Here is a 14,150-nt window from a genome sequence, read left to right on the forward strand (position 1 = left end):
CAGAACAAACTCATCACCATCTCGTAAGGGTATTTGAGATATTTTTGATTTTATTACCTAACCTTAAATTATTTTCTGGCAGAAAGCCTGCAGTTGTAACAGGTGAATCAACCTCCACCGAGGGGATTCAAACCATAGACAGTCAGTTCACCGCTCTACCACCTGAGCTAATAGTGAAATTCTCACTAGCTCCTGCCAGTATACGTGGGAGCACTTTATATAACATTACTACCACACACGCGCACGCACGCACGCACGCATGCACACACACAAACACACACACACAGAAAGAGACAGACACACACACACACACACACACACAGTCACACACACATATACACGCACACACACACAGGCAGACACACACGCCTATAAACGCACGCACACACACACACACACCTAAGTGAAGCGCCGTCCCTGAGCTGTGGACCACAGGCAGTTGAACTGTTACGGTCCTAACTGGGTCATAATTGTATTATTGTGTTAATGACACACCCGGTCCCTACATCGCCTTCAAATGATACTGAAGGCTCTATATATCAAAGAAGACCTGAGTAGGGCTTAAGGTTCTTTATTCAGGATCACCTGGTGGGATGTGAACATACCGAAGTCATAACATCATAATACACAACGGAGAATGATGCTGGTGGCTTTACGTCACTGATAACATCTGCTGTTAAATAGTTTGTTGTGCCGTGTAGAACTTGAAGAATATACTCAGTAAAATATTGCGATGCACAAAACCACCTCTTTTGCTTGAAAGTTTAAAACCTTACTCAAGAGTACAATAGGTAACAGGAGAAACAATCGGTGGACTTGTTACTGACCTGGGGCGGGACGTAGCCCAGTGGTAAGACGCTCTCTCGATGCGTGGTCGGTGTAGGATCGATCCCCGTCGGTGGGGCCATTGGGCTATTTCTCGTTCCAGCCAGTGCACGACTACTGGTATATCAAAGGCTGTGGTATGTATTACCCTGTCTATGAGATGGTGCATATAAAAGATCCCTTGCTGCTAATCGAAAAAGAGTAGCCCATAGAATGGCAACAGCAGGTTTCCTCTCCCAATATGTGTGGTCCTTAACCATATGTCCGACGCCATATAACCGTAAATATAATGTGTCGATTACGACTTTAAATAAAACTCTCTCTCTCTCTCTCTCTCTCTCTCTCTCTCTCTCTCTCTCTCTCTCTCTCTCTCTCTCTCTCTCTCTCTCTCACACGCATATTTTTGACTATTATAACCGTTTTTAATAACTAAAATCATACTTTACTTAGATTTTATTGTTTAGATTATCAGTTTCCTTATATTCGAAGTGTTTTTGGTCATACTAGTGTTTTTAATATCACAAAATGCATTTCTCGTATTTTTAGAGGGTATTTCACCATTTTAAAGTCACAGACACATGTTTCACTCAGTTGTAACTTTATCCAAATGTGTTACAGGTTTGTAGATTAACTAAACTTAGTGTTAATTTTCACGTGTTCAAACTAGGGTATGTCCCTTTAAAACGCCAACTGAGCTAATGGAGAAATTCCCTCATACTACCGCCAGTAGGAGCCCTTTATACCAACACTGTTAAGTGATCTAAACCTCCAGTCTATTATGGTAGGCTCAGGCTGTCAACTTCTACGACGATGTTAGCCAATTCGACGGTTGCGTTGCCATTTCCCCAACTTCCGACTTAGGCGGGTGCGCTCAGATTAACAACTGAATCGAGTTTTAAGAGCGCTCAGACTAGCAACTGGACAGTCGGAGAAGTCATGACAGCAGAAAGTTGGCCAACTTTGTGCTGTTAGTAACTGTTGGTCGTTTGACCTTAGCATAAGACTGGGTTCGCCTCGGTGTCTATTAGTGACATTCTGACCAATCAAGATTATCGAGCATTTCTCGCTCGATGGATTTGACAAATTAATCAAGTCAGGGCGTAACTAGTGTCGGGTTGAAAGGCAACAAGCCCCATCTTCCATTTTTGACTTGGAAGTGCTATTTTTACTTAGAAAGACCCTTTTAGTTTGTAAGTGCAGTTTTGGTCTAGCTGGAGAAAGGCCTATAATATACTGAACAACAAAGAACACGCAAATATTAGTTTAGGTTTTTTTTCTTCCTAAATCATTTACAAGTATCAATTTCCTGTGAACATTTAGGCCAATTTTGAGGGTCTATTTACCGAATGAAGTGTATCACTTGTGCGTGTCTGTCTTTGTGTGTGTCTATCTGTGTGTGTGTGTGTGTCTCTCTCTCTCTCTCTCTCTCTCTCTCTTTCCATCTCTCTCTCTCTCTGTGTGTGTGTGTGTGTGTGTGTGTGTGTGTGTGTGTGTGTGTGTGTGTGTGTGTGTGTGCCTCTAGTCAGCAGACAGAAGTAAGTATGATCCACAATGCCATGTGGACCCTTATTTCCTTTATTTATTATTTACAAGCTTTTAATATATATACTACTCAACGTTTGCTCAGGATCATAAATTCCAGATTATGTAGTATTAACGTATGGCAACGTGTGTTCTTTTTTTCCTCTCATTTTGTGATAAGAACATGTTTCAGCCGATCAGAGCAGACCTCGGATCCATAACCTTCAATGAACAGAGATGAGAAGGTAGACTATAGGCATCGAGGGTGGAATGAAAATTTAAAGTTTGTTTTGTTTAACGACGCCACTGGAGCACATTGATTAATTAATCATCGGCTATTGGATTTCAAACATTTGTTAATTTTAAGGAAAACCGCTACATTTGTTCACAATTCAGGAAGTGATTTTTATATGCACTTTCCTATAGACCGAAAAGCACATACCACGGTCTTTGACCAGTTGTGGTGCACTGGTTGAAACGAGAGAAAAAACCAATCAGATGGAACGAATCCTAGGTGAATCGATCCTGCGACGCAAGCACCTGAAGCGAGCATTCAAGTTGTGCCCTGAAAATCGGACGTTGTAGACGGCAAGAAAACTGCCCTGGTTTACCGCAGTGTCTTTCCCATGCATTCTGTGTATGTAACAAATAATATAATTATCATTGGAAATGTGATAAAAGGAATCAGTATCCAACAAATAGCAAATTGTATCGGATAGAAAGTTAATTGCATTAATGCCCCTCTTTTGAAGGAAAGGTTTGCCTCGGTGTCCCCCCAACATACCTTGCTCTCCTAATTTCTGCTATTAACCTGAAGCAACAGTTGCCGAGCTCAAGACACCAAACAGTCGTAGTTTCATATTATTTGGTAATTTGTAAAATAAACACGTAAACACGTAAAAGTGCAAAAATAAAAGAAAACAAGAAGCCTAGCTCCGGATATAGCGTGTCCTCCCACCGTATTTATTATCTCGTCTTCAGAAATGTCTACATGACTATGGCGCCTGAGGTTTGTCAATGCGTGCATGTTATTCTTGGGTCATTAGAGTACGAAGTGCGCGTGTGTGGGGGGGGGGGGGGGGGGGGGGGGGCACTGCTCTCCACACCCAGTGCTAGAGCAAATCCTCAAATTAGGGTAGAAACGACAGAGATATTCAGGCAAAATGAGCTGGCCTGAAATCTTTTCACCATGTAATTTCATCATTCTACCCACACTATTAGTTGTAATCCATGTAAATATGCGTAGTGATTCGTTTGCAAACCTATTTAAGTATATAGCTGTTTGGTAGTTATGTAAATATGAATACACGTTGTTATCCGAATTCGAGCTTTTTCGTTTAATTGGAGGAAATATCAGCCTTCTCCCTTACATGAACGCGAGCCTGTACCCCCGTGTCAAGGGTTCATCCATTCATTCGTGTCGGGATTTGAAACTCTCGTGAATAACACGTGTCGGGAATGTTATCACACAGGTCAAGAATGCTGTCATACAAATCTCGTGTTTTCTTAATTTAGAGATGTAAAATGTCGACGCTTTAAAATTAACGGAGTGCCTACTGACGTGTAAGTTCTGTCACAAAACACGTATCTCGGTCTCGTCTGCTTGTCACTTAGGAATTCTGTTTAGCTAGCAGATAAGAGTAAAAAGTTTGTTTTATTTAACGACGCCGCTAGAGCCAGCAGATAAGAATGCACCAAGGCAATAAATATACCTAGGAGTCATTCTCTAGTGTTGGTCACTAAAAAAAGTGAATAGCGTTCTAAAATTTTGACACCGCGAGGAACCTCTTTTCGGTGACTGTTTTTCTCGTTTGCAGTTTGTTGTTTTGAAGAAAAACTTTTTATATATATATATATATATATAATTGACTATAAATATTTAATATAATAAAGGATCACCTATCAAAAATTCTTGTAACTCTCATGGTTTGAATTTGGCAATTTGGACCATTTGAACATCTAATTTTATAAGAGTAATTCCGAGGAATTAAATGTTTTGCCTACCATAAAAATTTTACTGCACTATGATGAACATCCATATGTGCAAATATGAACCAAGTTTCATTGATGTAGGACTTAAAGTTTGTGAAAAACGGATTTAAACAAAACATTTTAACGCAAAAGTTGACGCCGTCGCCCTCGTCGCCGACGTAATACCTTTATTTCCCTATAAATTATATAGTTTAATGCAGTTAGTGAACTCAAAATGTATTTTAGTAAATGTCTGTCCTGTCAAATTTGTATTTTAGTAAAGGTCTGTCTTGTCAACTTTAGGAAACTATCTCATTTTAGACATTACTTTGCGACATAACATTGTTGACAGTTTTGAATGCTATACATATTCTCACATATAAACACGATGGAGCTACTAGATAACTACGATGTTCAAATGCCGACAAGAATTTGGACTTCCTCCAGCTCTCCATTCATTCGAAGATTCCCAAGGGCGAGATGTTACACAACGGTAGAACGCTGGTACATTGACATGTAAATTTCTTTTTTGTATTTTCATACTGTAAATATAATATTTTATGTTGATAGTCAGCCAATTTACAAAATCACGGTTTTCGTTGTTGATCATGCCTAACAACTATGTCTCTGCTTAGAGTAATATTAATTCCAGTTTCAATTCTTATCCATTCTTCTATTGCTTCCCACAGAGAATGTACTAAACTACATTCAAATAAAAGGTGTTGTATGGTTTCAAGTGATTTGTTGCAAAAACTACAGGCATTGGAATCAATATAATTAATCATATTTAGAAATTTGTTAGTTGTAAGAATTCGGTGTATGATTTTATACTGAAACCAAGATAATGTTGTGCTTTTGACAGATCTAAAGGGTAGAATGTAATATGTTTCCCAATCATATATATCATATCCTTATTTAGAATATTTTATTTGTGATTTTGGAATGGTGGTTTGAGCGTTCAGTAAATCATATATATGTTTGCAACCTTTCTGATCTTTGAACAAAACCTTTAAGTTATATGGAAGAACAGGATTTTGTAATGCTATAAAAACGTCATCGTTTAATTTTATTTTTCTTGTATCCTTAACCAACTAACCAATGTCTATCTCCAAAATGTATTTTTTATTTAACTTTTTTTTACAGTATAGAAACTGGATTTGGCATTGGATTTTTAATCCAGATACCGACTTCAAACCCTGAGTGAGTGCTCCGCAAGGCTCAATGGGTAGGTGTAAACCACTTGCACACAACGGTAGAACGCTGGTACATGATGGATGACGTGTTTACAGACGCCGCAATGAACGTTTTGCCAACAACTGCGTCGCCCAAGTTGACAGATTCGGTAGAGGGAGTGTCATGATGTGGGGAGCCATCTCATACACCGGCAGAAGTGAACTTGTGTTCGTACACGGCAACCTGACAGCTGTACGCTACCGGGATGAAATTCTTCGCCGTCACATGCTTCCCATTTTGGATCGACAGAGAGCTCTTTCAGAAGGACAATGCCAGGCCGCATACGACACGTGTAACAATGGATTTCCTACAGAATGAGAACATTAATGTGCTGCCATGGCCATCAAGATCGCCAGATCTCAACCCCATTGAACATCTATGGGACGAACTGGACAGACGTGTACGCAAGCGTGACCTTGAGCCTCAGACGCTTCCGCAACTATCACATGCACTGCAGGAAAAATGGGCTAGGATTCCACGTGCCCAGATTCAGAGACTCATGCAAAGGAGATGTCGCGTAGTGATTGCTGCTGCTGGTGGCCACACAAGGTACTGATTTCAGCGCCCTTGTGCGACGCTGTTTGGTGACGAAAACGTCTCCACTGCCGTCAGTCCATAGCAAGAACATTGTCACATATTCATGTCAAATTTGACTGTGATACGATCATAAATAACGAAATAATGCCACTTTGTATTAAAAGAGATAATTCCATGAATATTTCGCCTATGCGTTTCTTTTTTGACAGAGTATATTTCACGAGGGACATAAACATGATACGAAATGGTAGTGAGTTTAATATCCTATTTGTTACCCATAATCGATCTTAATTTATATCACTTAACTCGTTTAGTTGACGTTGTAATGCGCGAAACGATGACGTCACGCAGTCTAGTGGGACATGTTACATTGATATGTACAAAGACAATTTTAACCATAAGAGTAATAAATTTATATTCTAAACAGTACATTGTACGTTTCAACCAGAGTGCCCTACAAAGTTTGGAGTTTATTTTAGGAATACGTACCTTTAAGAAATATGAATTTCAGACAGAATAAACCCTCAGATGCATATGGCTGAAAGGTGTATAGTTTAGACTCACTTGCTGAATACTCACCAAGTTTGAACGTCATTTTATAAAAGAATCACGATTTAAATGCAATCAGAAAAACTTTAGCCAGTTTACACATGTTCGTAACCTTTCCGTAGGGACGGTCGTTTTGGGTGTAGTTCAAAAACGTACTACCTGTTGAAAACTCCCACCACCCCAACATTTAATCCCATTCTTCATCAATGGACTTGATGAGCAGTGAATTTTATTAGTGACGAGATGAAAATGAGCATGGATAATCCTGAAAACGTTGCAGTCTTGGAAAAATAGGCAGTTGTGAGATTTTTTTAATCAATAATTTGGTGGAATTAAAGGCAGTGGAGTGGCGAGAGGACACGGAGGCATTGCCCCCTTACCCAAGTCCGACCTTTTTTCTTTTACTGTATTAAATGTTATAAAATCATACATACAGTGTTGGTTCGTTCCTTTTATATGCACCATCCCACAAACAGGATAGCACATACCACGGCCTTTGATATACCAGCATAGTGCACTGGCTGGAACAAGAAATAGCCCAATGGGCCCACCGACGAGGATCGATCCCAAACTGACCGCGCATCAAGCGAACACTTTACCAATGGGCTACGTCCCGCCCCTCGCTGGTACCAAGGACAACAGTGGCGTCACCTTTGTATAAAATGTCTAGAACTTATGTGTATGGTATTTTTTGTTTTAAACAAGTTTCGTACATTTTAACCAAGAACTGTTTTTATTTGAATTGCAATCGAGTGCCCTTGGTATGATTAAATGAAATTAACTGCCCCCCTCATCATTATTATTAACTGCAAACCAGTTGCCAAGGGGATAAGGGTAAACATGTAATATATCTGTGGGATGTTGCTGTATGGTAGGGTGCTTGTTTCAGGTGTGGCTGATTATAGGATCGATTCCCATTAGTGGGTCACCCACATGCTAAACAATCCTTCACAACTGGTATATCAAGGGTTCTCTCTTATCTGTGGAAGAGACTTCAGTTGTGTTGCTATATGGTTGAACTAAACTGACGATCAAAAGAAAGTATACCAATTATTTTTATGATAAATAAACACAATACACGTTCATGGAAGGTTCGATAGGTTCTAGTATTGTTCGTTATAATGCAATCAATGACGAATAGTCGCACATTGCTGCGTTTGGGCGAAGCTTCACGTGCAAAATGAGTTTATTCATCAAATTTATACTGCACGAAAAACATGATACTCGTGCACATAAGGGTGTAAAAAAGGGTGCCATTGCTTAGAACATGCCCCAGTCAACAGTAAAACACCAGAGAACATGGCACGGCTAACTGCTGAAAAAAGAGAGAGAGCTATTGGTATGGTGCAGTTGGGTGCGAGTTATGCTCATGTGGCAAGAATCCTGAATTGCACAAAATTGACGATCACCAGGTTGATACAGCGTTACAGGGCGACTGGCAGGACTGCAGACAGACCATGAAGTGGAAGACCCCGCGTCACAACAGCCAACGAGGACCGCCATCTCCGCATCTTACACTTACGTAACAGATTCCTCACTATAACGTCAACTGCAGCGACTGGCCTTGGACATGTCATCAGTTGTCACACTGTACGTCGTCGACTACGACAGCATGGTATCAGGGCCTATCGACAATTCAGAGGGATGACACTGACGAGGCAACATCGACTTCGACGTATACGTTGGGCACGTCAGTTTCAACGTTGGCAACATTGGAATTGGCAACGTGTACTCTTTTCTGATGAGAGCAGGTTCCAGTTATTCAGAACTGATGGCAGGACTCGGATATACCGACGTGCAGGAGAGAGAACAGCTCCGTGCTGTGTTCAGGAGACTGAACCGTTTGGTGGTGGATCTGTGATAGTTTGGGGCGGCATCTGTGGCCAACAGTGGACAGACCTTATTGTCATTGACGGAAATCTGTCCGACGTCGGGTCCATGCTTGCATACTTGCACATGTTGAACATACACGCTATTGAAACATGTTCTTTGTGGTCAAATTTATTCACCTTTGTTATGAGTGGTCCTTTATGAAATCGCACATTTCACCCCTAGTGCTGTTGTGAACTGTGATATTATCATTTTATCGGTTTTCTTGAGTATACTCGTGTTTATTTATCGCCAAATTATTATACTTTCAAAATATAACATTTGAATCAACTTGTGTTTTGTGTTGTTTTTAATACTTTGAAAAATAATTGGTATACTTTCTTTTGATCGTCAGTTTATATGGTCTTGTATTTTTTTCCTTCTTTCCTTGTGTCAACAATTTGTTGCAGGTTTTCTTAAACTTATTTTTTTTTCTCTAAGATGTAGCTAGGGTTGTCATGACACACGGGGCAAGATTCACTACTACTAGTCAAGGCATTATGCCGAAAGCTAAGAGGCTACAAAATACACTGAAATAGTTTATTTGTAGTGTATGCAGTAACATGCAGAAAGTTATAAAAAAAATATAAGAAACATATTAACCAAACTTATTATTAATGCATTTAAAATAACAGGATCTTAGTAGGTACTTTTAGTTTATAAGAGCCTTTTTTAGTTTAGCCAGACATTGAATTGTTATGGGTTTTTCAGGATTCCTAAGAATCATAAAAAGGATATAATATAGATATTTTGGGATTCTATGTCATCTTATGCTTTCAACTCGGAATCTGAGATTTGTAAAACTTTGGAATCCTGCCAAATTAACCGCATGTATACCTTTGTACGCTTTGCTGCACCCTCAGGGGTAGCAGTCATGCATTTACACTTCAAAACTGTATTAACCAAAGATTTAATTTTTTCACATTTTTACATTAATATACATAGGGTGTTTCTATTTTTTTAAAAACATCCCACCATTTGAAGTTAAATAGAGGGGAAAATATGCAACTTTGAAAGTTTAACTTTAAAACGTGGGACTTTTTTTTATGAATTACCCAAAATATACACAATATATACATATATATACATATTATATATACATATTTCTCCCATACCTAGCCATGCTAGACAGGCTTATTCCATGACGTCAGCCCATGCAGAATAAATCGGGTCTTGCATGACCATGTGACTTCTGTTGTTTGAGCCGATATTAAACATTGGGTGACATCACATAAAAGGCAAAATAACGCAAGAAATGCTTTTTATATTTCATAAAAACAAGGAAACCTGCTGTCATAATGAAATTATACTATCATTTTCGGTTTATACTTTTAGTATAAACCATTTTGGGTATGATATTTTCAATGGTTATGATAATTTTATTGTAAGATAAAAAATGTAGGTTTTTCATGTTTTCTCAAAATGCTTGTTTTTCATCTACTGGATGGGAGAAAAATAATCCTCCATTATATATCCATGTGGGACAGGGCTATTCCACCCTCGGGTACATAATATGATGTCAGGGACGAGGCTTGCAACAAATTATGTACCCTTGGGTGGAATAGCCCTGTCCCACATTGACACATATGAAGGATTCTTTTAATATATATATATGCACTCGATCACTCTTATAGTCCCTTTGAACAGATGTGGAGGACTCGTAGGAAAATTCACAGCCATTTTCAAGTTTTGTACACATCAGTTAATGGGTCACGTTAAATGTTCCTTAAGTATTTGATAATACCAGTAGAAAAATGTACATTTTACAGATGTCAGACACTAGTAATTTTGTCTGCTTAGATACTCTAAGGACAATAAAACCTTTCAGATCACCAGTAGTCTTTTATAAGCTTTTTTAAAACTCTTACAACACCACTGGGATGATACCACTTTTCCCACAAAATCTCCTATCATACTAAAGTGTCAGTATGGTATTATGAGACCATGCACTGTATTCACAGTCTGGACCGATTCTCAAAGACTAGAATGTTCTTCAATAAAGAAGGCCAGGTCCTGCACTCTTAGATGTGGCACTCACTGTCAAGACTAGAATGCTTTTTACAACTTTGTGATCTCACAGTGCAATGTAAAAAGACTGGCTATGATGTGATGTAGTTTAAGTGAGTTTTAGAGAGCTCTGTGAATTAGGACGCAGGTGCCCAAGTAGAACAAAGTGCCACAATTCTAAACTGGGGACTGATCTTTCTGATCTTATATTGTCATAGAAACAAAACAAAATCAAGTGTTATGATGCCAGACAATCACAGTATGGAGCCATGGTCCCAAATGATCCTCTGTGATCCCAGCCTGGGGACTGATCCTTCTCATACTGTATTTTTACAAGCACGATCAGGTCCCATAGTCCCAGATGAAACTGATCCTTCTGATACTGTATTTTCACAAACACGATCTGGTACCATGGTCCCAAACTGGGGACTGATCCTCCTGCTTGTCACACTAGAACATATTTTCACAAACAAGATCAGGTGCTGTCTACTGGTGGCCATTTTGTCTCAAGCTCCATGTGAGTGCCCTGAGGAAGCCACTCGCAGTACGCACTGAGCAGATCTAGGGACAAAGTGAAATAAAAGAGAGTTATCTCTACACTTCAGTGCTAATAAAACTATACATTTTAAAAAATTGGAAATCAGACCAATATATGCACTAATTATACATACTGTTTTCTAATTATATTCATCACTCATAAAAAAAAAAAAAAAATCTGAATAAAGTTCCACAGAGTTTATAATTATTTATCAGAGTTGCTCAGTTGTTATCGTTTGGACTAACCAATACGTAATATACGATGGATATGCCAATATGATTTTATTTAAATTTTGTACCATGCATTGTCCAAGTATGTGAATTTGGAATTGGTTTTAGAGGGTTTTTTTATGGATACATAGACAATGAATGCGTGAAATCCCCCCCCCCCCCCCCAATTTTTTTTTTTATGTCAGATGGAAGAAAGCATCATCCTCAAGAAGTCTAAACTGACCGATATTCTTACCATGTCCTTTCAAAATTAATTTCTGTCAATGTGCCAGTGCATTGAGTATTGCAAGTGCGTGGAAATGATCAATACGAACACCTGGAATCATGCGATACAGAACACGGAAAACGTGTATATGGAAATATAGCTTGATACTTACATTTAGGATTCTGTTTCCAGGCACGAAGTAACGAGTCTCGATTATCCACTCCTTCACTCACCAATGCTTTCAGTAAAGATTCAGTCCTTGGCTGTAATCTGTAGAACAAAATAATTAAAATTTAGATCTATGTTCTACAAAAAAATTGATTCTCGATAATCAACAGGAACATCATTATGAAATTCAAAAGTAAATTTAATACATGAAAATTAAAAATCAAGAGTTTTGATCAACCGAACACTTAAAAATCTGAAAGTAATCGACAGACGTGTATGATGAAATTATAAATATTCTTTAACAGAAATCACCTAGTCAACACAAAGATCTAAATTAATTATTATTACATGTTTTTAATGTGATTACAATAAAAAAAAAGTAGTCTTAATTATACTGCTAAATATAAAATTCTTTTTCCAAGCACCTGTCAAAACAATTAACAACAATATTAATCAGATAAACCTACTTCGCCCATGATTTGACCATTGTGGAAGGAGTAGACAACAAAGATGGAACATATTTCTGCAGTCGTGTTACCACAGCGCCCTCTAGCAGGAACTTGGCAAACCACTTGAACCGTTCCAGGCCAGAAGGGAATTCCAGGGAAACAGCATCTATCGACCATCTCAATGGACCTGCAAAATATATTCTCTTTATGTTCATATTTTTTAAATTATAAAACGTATATTGTTCCCAGATTTATCAACATGTAAAGTGAAGGCTTTGGTCATGGAAACTGTTTCACAAATTTATAAAATTATATTTTCGATACTCGTAATACCTGACTGTTACTTAAAATTTTCAAACATCAGTTTCAGTATATTTAAGGATGGTCTGTTATTTCTTTTACATTCCTTGCGATATGAACAAAAAAAATGATCCGCAAACCGTGTGAATCGGCGAAGCTCTTCTCACGTAAGTTTACAGATGATTATTTTTGTTTTCATATCCAGATGAACGTAAAAGAAATGACAGACAATACTTATAATTAAATTTGAATCATAGTTGCTAGTAATATCACTAAAAGTTCATACTTTATTTTTGAATTATTTTTGGTCAATAAACAATAACGCTCAATAAGACACTTGCCCATATAAAATGACATCATCAGATATGACATTCCTTGACGATGTAATTTTTTCGTTCATTGAGAATTAAACAAACTCCTGTTGCTACGTCTGGACCAATGGGATGACGTTATATTGTAATGAATGATGGAAATTTAATTATATATCTTTGGTTCCATATCCAGTTTATAGGAAAATGGGGATAAGTGCAAACGGCTTAAATCAGGTTACAGTCCGAAAAGAGAAACACATTTTGTGACCTAGACTGTTTGAGGCTTAAATTATACAGTTATTCTGATGAATCAGGTCATATTTAGGAGTTTGTCATTTCTCGTTGTCCATCGTGTTTTAGATGATAATAAATAATTAGGTTTGTATACAAAGCTTTCTGACTAGTTATGTTAAATTTGTAAACACAGAACACTACTTATCAGTAGTAACATATTCAATGAATATATTTACAATATTACCATAACATGGAAAATAGCCATGCAAAAAATACAGTGTATAAGAATGTGCAAAAACACCACAAACATTTTCACTCTGTATTAAATTTAGAAACTGTATACATACCATAAGAGCTGGTCATGTGACAGGTGACATGACCTTTGACCTGATCAAACTCTGGAGGTGGTTTTTCTAGGGGTTTCCCCAATGTGCAGTAGAATGGAGCAAACACAGGTAGCCATTCTGGGTCAATAGCAACAACACCTAAAACAAAGAGAAGTAGAATGGTTAACAAAATTAATTTCACAGCTCACTTAACAATATTTTACAGTACATTATATAAGAACTGTTAATCATTTTTTGTGAATGTATCGATGTATAACAGTCACAAATTGTATAAAATCGGGTAACATAGTGAAGCGATTTAATACTAAATTTGTTAAAATGTATTCATAAATCAGTTTCTAACGTTCCTCCCATGATCTGCTTTACGTAATGACTACATTTTCTGGGGATTTTAGTTTTAAAATTCCTTAATACGCTGCACAATTTTATGCAGTTTGTGACTGTTGTACACTGATAAATGTATTTTAAAATGACAGTTCTTATATAATTACAAACAAAGGAGTTTGTGCAGAGGGTGGGTTTTGGCAGTGGAACATTCCCCTTGATCAAGCAAACTTTTTTCAATACTTTATCTAGGGAAGCATGTCACAGACTTTGCTAGCCACAGTTTAGCCCCCCCACCACCTCTTCTAAAATGTATGCACAAGAGCCTGGATACACCATATTTAGTTAAAATACACATAAACCAAATTCTAGCGTTCTTTCCATGACCTGTTTTACATAATGACATCCCAGCTGGCATAATGACATCATTTTCTGAGGTTTATTGAAGAATAACATTCAGTTTATCTTCAATGTTGTTCAATCAGAATAGAGTAAAGTGTGTAAATGTGGAAAGTTTGTAATTATATTGTAT

The 14,150-nt window shown here is 37.8% G+C and overlaps 1 protein-coding gene across 1 annotated transcript in view; it reads right to left on the reverse strand.

Moving 5' to 3' along the window:
• Positions 1-10,327: 10,327 nt before the first annotated feature.
• The window catches only part of LOC121367577 (probable ATP-dependent RNA helicase DHX37), a 34,022-nt gene continuing 30,199 nt past the window's right edge, over positions 10,328-14,150 (reverse strand). Inside the window, exons 26-29 of the mRNA XM_041491848.1 lie at positions 13,295-13,432; positions 12,121-12,289; positions 11,658-11,755; positions 10,328-11,073 (exon numbers count right to left, since the gene is read on the reverse strand). Coding sequence (XP_041347782.1) covers positions 10,988-11,073; positions 11,658-11,755; positions 12,121-12,289; positions 13,295-13,432 — 491 coding nt within the window. The 3' untranslated portion in view covers positions 10,328-10,987. The remainder of the gene's footprint in view (positions 11,074-11,657; positions 11,756-12,120; positions 12,290-13,294; positions 13,433-14,150) is intronic.

Source organism: Gigantopelta aegis, chromosome 3, assembly GCF_016097555.1.
Source record: "Gigantopelta aegis isolate Gae_Host chromosome 3, Gae_host_genome, whole genome shotgun sequence".
In the NCBI taxonomy this organism is placed as follows: domain Eukaryota; kingdom Metazoa; phylum Mollusca; class Gastropoda; order Neomphalida; family Peltospiridae; genus Gigantopelta; species Gigantopelta aegis.